The sequence below is a fragment of the Etheostoma spectabile genome, chromosome 15, assembly GCF_008692095.1.
Source record: "Etheostoma spectabile isolate EspeVRDwgs_2016 chromosome 15, UIUC_Espe_1.0, whole genome shotgun sequence".
NCBI lineage: Eukaryota > Metazoa > Chordata > Actinopteri > Perciformes > Percidae > Etheostoma > Etheostoma spectabile.
This window is the reverse complement of record NC_045747.1, coordinates 20,749,759-20,755,828: the sequence shown is the minus strand read 5'-3', so window position 1 is coordinate 20,755,828 and position 6,070 is coordinate 20,749,759. Positions and strand designations below refer to the sequence as shown.

The 6,070-nt window shown below is 40.0% G+C and overlaps 1 protein-coding gene across 2 annotated transcripts in view; it reads right to left on the bottom strand.

The window, feature by feature from the left end:
• The window catches only part of mfsd11 (major facilitator superfamily domain containing 11), a 13,268-nt gene that overhangs the window by 4,927 nt on the left and 2,271 nt on the right, over window positions 1-6,070 (bottom strand). The window contains exons 2-11 of one of the 2 annotated variants that reach the window (XM_032537120.1): window positions 5,648-5,810; window positions 5,493-5,548; window positions 4,815-4,922; window positions 4,647-4,726; window positions 4,460-4,556; window positions 4,291-4,349; window positions 3,998-4,160; window positions 1,496-1,539; window positions 1,356-1,421; window positions 1,139-1,264 (exon numbers count right to left, since the gene is read on the bottom strand). In XM_032537120.1, the coding sequence (XP_032393011.1) occupies window positions 1,139-1,264; window positions 1,356-1,421; window positions 1,496-1,539; window positions 3,998-4,160; window positions 4,291-4,349; window positions 4,460-4,556; window positions 4,647-4,726; window positions 4,815-4,922; window positions 5,493-5,548; window positions 5,648-5,743 (895 nt within the window). In that variant the 5' untranslated portion in view covers window positions 5,744-5,810. The remainder of the gene's footprint in view (window positions 1-1,138; window positions 1,265-1,355; window positions 1,422-1,495; window positions 1,540-3,997; window positions 4,161-4,290; window positions 4,350-4,459; window positions 4,557-4,646; window positions 4,727-4,814; window positions 4,923-5,492; window positions 5,549-5,647; window positions 5,811-6,070) is intronic. The other variant, XM_032537119.1, reaches the window with a different exon arrangement.

Below are 6,070 nucleotides of genomic sequence, written 5' to 3'. Positions count from 1 at the left end.
TCTGATTGGTTAGTTTAGTCATGTGGAAGACGGGGGAACGAGGAAGTGAAAATGTTATGATGGGTGTTCAGTAAAAGTACGCTACTGAGAAAGTTATCCGCCTCCATCTCGCTGTTTACTCCCATAAAGAGTGATATTCCACCACATATCAATCCCTCACGTTACAAGTATATAAAAAGGAGTTAAAATCACAACATGAAACATCTATGGCAGTAAAACATACACATTAATGCTGCAGTAATATTAATCCACAAAACATCAGTTATAATAGGAAACCACTGACAGGGAACATGTTACTGCACAATACATACTTTTACTTTAAGTACTTTAAGTACATTTAGCTGATACAACTAACATATTTTTACTTAACCCTTGTGCTGTCTTCATGTCAAAATTTGAAAGATGATTTTTTACTTTTTCTTACGTTTTGTCCCTTTTTTCAATGGTTGTCTTTTTTTGACGTTTAACACTACGTCACACTAACTTATTAACTTTAGTTTTACAGCTATTGTTGGAATTTATGGTCAATAAACCACATTTATAGGAAATTATACCTAATGTTTGAGTTAGAGAAGCAGAAATTAGTCATTATTTAGACTAAAATTAAAGGAATCTATGTTGATGGATCATCACATACTGGAATATGTCAACTTTTACTCAATACTATTTCAAAACCACTTCAATTTTTTCTCCAAATGCTTTAAAATTAAATAAGACACCCCAAAATTAATGAAAGTAGAGATTTGTACTTGCCAAAATGCGTTGTGTGAAATCAATCATGTTATTTTGGGGAATTATAAAGAACATTGATATAAGATGAACATGAGCGTTAAGTAAGGTTTTGAATGCAGGTAGTAGAGTATTTTCTCAGTGTGGTATTAGTACTTTTACTGCAGTAAAGGATCTGAATACTTGTTCCGCCACTGTCAGGAATAAGGTTAAGAAAGGACACGGAGGTGGCCAGGATAGCACCGTTGGTAGAGCGGGCGCACACATATAGATGTTTACTTCTCAACGCAGCATTAACTGCATGTCATTCCCCCCCCTCTCCCCTTTCATGTTTTCAGCGGTTCTGTGAAAATAAAGGCCTAAAAATGCCAAAAATATATATAAAAGGGATAGTACACGGAGGACTCACCCAGGATCTCGCCTACACCGATGCAGATGCCAGAGATGCCGATCAAACTCTTTGCATCCTGGCCGAAGCGCGTCATGGCTCCGATACACGTCCCATACACCCCGCTGTAGAACGTGAGCTCCAGGCCTGACAGAGCAGACACAGCACAATGCATGAATCCAAACTCCAAATTTAAACTCCTCCTCCATACCTGCACACATCTTCTCATCTCACCCACCTGTGTATGCTATGGAAAGGCTCAGCAGCAGCATCTCTTTGGTGCCGAACATTTTACACGCTTTCACTGCAGAAAACAAGGTGGATGTTAACACGGGTTGCACTAAGGGTTAGAGGCTCATGGTTTCAGTAGAAACTTACCAAAAGCATCGAGAGCTTGTGAGCAGAGGCCTACGCCAGGAGAGCTGCAGAGAGGTAAAGACATTCTGATGCTGAGAGATATATACATATATAAATAAACTGCATGGATCTTTTTGCCCTTAACATTTTACAGGCTCATGTCTTTTCTCAGACATTTTCACCTTTAACTTCCAACTCATCCCTTAACCGTACTGGGTTGTCATGGCAACTGTATCACAGCAGTTTCAAAGACAAATGTGGAAAAGACAACAGAGGATAGCATTTACAGTAAAAGGTCACCTGTCTCGTCCAGTACTGTTCCACTGAACAAAAAGAAAAAATCATGTCCTGCTCCAAGTGGGAACGACCGGGGCTCCCGTCTGTCTTTTAAAAAAATCATTCTCCAGGACATTTTTTTTAATGGAATTTAATTTTATTAAGAGTGTCAAGCAGGGGCCCAGCTAAACAGCGATGATGCCATAAATATCTCTGATCCATGGTGAGTCCCAGAGTTCCCATGCAGTCAACTATCACAGCTGTGCTGATCTCAATATACCTTGGAATCCACAGATGTCTTTGGGAGCCAAATTATACATCAGACAGAATAAATCGTACATTTAATTCAACAGGGACGCTCTTCAATGGACCTCAAGCTGTGGGAAACTGAACTTATTGCAGCCACCAGCCAATGTCAGTCACACACACACTCAGTCACACACAACACTCAGTCCACACACACTCAGTCACACCACACTCAGTCACACACACACACTCAGTCACACACACACACACACACACACACTCATCACACACACACACACACACACACACACACTCAGTCACACACACACACACTCAGTCACACACACACACACACACACACACACACACACACACACACACACACACACACACACACACACACACACACACACACACACACACACACACACACACACACACACACACACACACACACACACACACACACACACACACACACACACACACCACACACACACACACACACACACACACACACACACACACACACACACACACACACACACACACACACACACACACACACACACACACACACACACACACCTGAGATCAGTTGCATTGTTTTTTAACCAGGGCAGCAGTTTTCAGATTACATTATGTGCTTACATTATTTCAAAAGGGTTCACCAATACTTTCTCAGGTAGTTTTTTAAAAAATGATATCAGATTAGTAAACAGAATGTGCCTTGGGAAAATTGGAGGAATGGTGGCTGATAATGGGCAATGTAGATATTGCATTAAAGATCAGCCCCCCCACTCAGATCAGCTGGTATTCTGTCTATAATGGAGTTGTATGGAAATTTCTAAGTGACCCCAAACTTTTGACCGGTAGTGTGTCTGTGTTGTTCCAATACTATTTTTTCCTTCCCGATAGTAAATCCATTACCTAAACTTGCGTATCGGCCGATTCTGAGTACTGATCCGATACCATTGTGTGAAAAACAAGATATATCTTATTATGTTCTAATAGCTGTATACTTCAACCCCTGAATGGACGTGATAGCATTGCTATCGTTGTAAGCCCTGGCTCGGGTTAAACTCTTTGTGAAACGTGAACAAAAACGCTAACAGTGAATGCCATAGAACTTTCTTTTATCTAGTTTGACGGTGAGTCATAAAGGACCATTAACATAAATGAACTACTTTAATGTACATTTTCTTCAAGGCTACGTAGTATCAGATCAGCACGTAAACTCCAGTACTTAACGATAGCAGCATTTTAGGCAGTGTCAGAGGCTTTTCCGATACTGGTATCTATATTAGAACATATATAAATCATATTGCCTTGTTTTATCACCTACTAGTTAATGTATTTGTTGTACTTTGCTTCATTTATCTGCTAATAATGTCTTGTAAAGCATTTTGTAACATCCATTTTAAAAAGTGCTAAACAAATAAATGTAATATATTGTTATCAATGTTATTTTTCATTGTTATTACGTCTGAAGATCACAAGCGCAATACCTCAGTGTATATGTGTATTTACGGTTTTAAGTTGTGACATTTATCATGTCACATACTGCTTTTTCTTTATTTCTAGAGACACATCAGCACAAACGTCTTGTTGTTTTTCCTGTGGTCTTAATAATAATAATATAACAATAATATCCTCCCCCTTCTGCAGAGTGGCTCCTTTTCGTTTTGTATTATCACTAAATATGTCTGAAGCTTGCACTTGAAGTCTAACTTCGGGATTATTTAATTTCAGTCTTCAAACTGTTGAGTCCGATTCATCACCTGAAGACTGAACATGATATGATCCAGGTTCTTATTTACCTTGTCCCTGACCTCAGACAAAACCAAATCATCTTTAAATTTATTAAAGTTTAAAACAGAAACCCGATCATGATTTTGTTGCACAGTCAAAACTTGAGGGACCACTTATCCTATTTCCCAGGACATTTTGATGAAGTTTGTCATTTTCCAGGACTTTTCCATGACTCCTGAGAACACTCACCTGTCTGTGGAGACGCTCTCTGAGGATTCGGCCTGCAGCAGCGACTGTGACTGCTCAGAGGGAGCAGCGGGTTCAGGGTCAGGTTTCCGGATCAGAAAAAAGAGGAAGCAACCCACCAGACTGATAACCGTGAGAGAGATGAACACCGTCTGGCGGTCCTTGTCTGGGACACACAGCATGAGTCACACGCTTAAAATGAAACTCCTTAAGAGAAGTCTGCATGGAAACTGAACTCCATGAAAAGCTTTAAATAAACATGGAAGAGATTAGATAAAATACAGCTTGCTTCCTACCTGTTATGTGAACGTGTCCATGCCAGGCACAGTATATGTATAGATTTCCAAAGAATAAGCTGCAGAGAGATGGAAAGAATTCTGCATTCAGAACTCAAGATGTACACCAAACACAACAGTTCTCCATTAAACTAGATTAAGGTACATGCTGGGGGGGGGAAATGTTCACCTGAACTGCAACAACGCCCAGAATATGCCACTGTTTCTTCCAATGGTGTTATCAGTGGAGTTGATGGCCAGCACATTTCCCTGAGCTGTCCACAAGACTTACAACACAAAAAGGAACAATCAGAAGATGTAACCGTGGAGAAGGCCTACTCCCTTTTAGAAGGGGTCAATAGATAATGTCTCTTTACCTGCCGCTCCTATTCCAACCAACACAGACGCTGTGTAGAAGCTCCACGTGTAAGGGTAAATGAACATGGCTATGTAGCCGCTGTAGAAAACAACATTAGGAGACATTAGACGACTGAAATTGCACGAAAGGGATACGGAAGGGGTTGTGTTAGTGATTGTGAGCTTACCTGTACAAAAGCCCACTGAGAAACATTGACAACTGCGGTCCAATGACGGTCACCACTGACGGGGCAATCAGGTTGGATGCGGAGAAAACTCCATAGATGATGGCCATGCTACAAGTGACAGACGGCAGGACAGTTAATGTGTACAGTACAGGGAAAGGTGTACACTATCCAGCCCATGGAGACCTTGAGATGCTTTGTGATTTATTAAAAAAAAAAAAATGATGCATTTTAGGGGATGGATTTTCCCTTGTGCATTCAAATATTTCTTATTATTTTAAGTGGTAAGATTACAGTCATTTAGACAGGCCAGCAGTCCATACATATAGTCTATGCCAGCTGCCAGGGTGGGGGTCAAAGGGTACAGAGGACACAGATGGAGTGGGTTGGATAAGGGGTCCTAATTTGAAAGAATGTTGTGTTCTATATGTCCTGATAGTCCGCCTGCATGAAGGATGTTTCTTGCGACTCAGAGTAACATCTGTTCCCTTAAATGGTTTACCTCAGATTGAATTACACTTTAAGGATTTCAAGGACTGCGACAGATTGGATTATAGAAAGTCTGTATCGGTGCTGAGAAAGTCTGCAACAAGTTGTGCTCACTCTAACATCTGCACAGATAGTGTGTACTGTAGCATCAGATGAAAACCAAAATTTAAAACATAATCTAAGGATACCTACCTTGTGTAGCCGCTGCCATGGAACTCAGTGTTATTGAAGCTCTTAATAACCGTTTGCTGTAAAGATCCAGAAAGAGGACCGTTTAGAACTGAAGACTATCATATCTGACGTTATGTGGGAACAGTCTGGGATGTGCAATGGTATAGCCAACCTACCTCTATGTTGCCACATGTTTGAAAAGCAGTGAACATAAACATAAAGCCGAAGCCTAGGACGACGATGTTTAACAGCCTCTTCCCCTCTGGACTCATTTTGCTGGATATTTGCAAATTCCTTGGTACAGTAAACAAAAAAAATCTACTGGCGTGAACGGCACATCTGAGAATAGAAAAGAAATTGGAAATCAATAAGCAACTTATAATGCACTCACTGAAACATAACTAAATTGCATATTTTGTTTTACTTAACATCATTCAAAAAATCTGTAGTTTTATTATAGGCCTGCACGATATTGGGAAAAAAATGACATTGCAATATATTTTTTCACCTGCGATAAATATTAATATCAAAAAGGAAAAGTAATTCTTAAAAGATGACATAAATAGCTCTATTTGGAAATAATAAATCATTCTCGACTA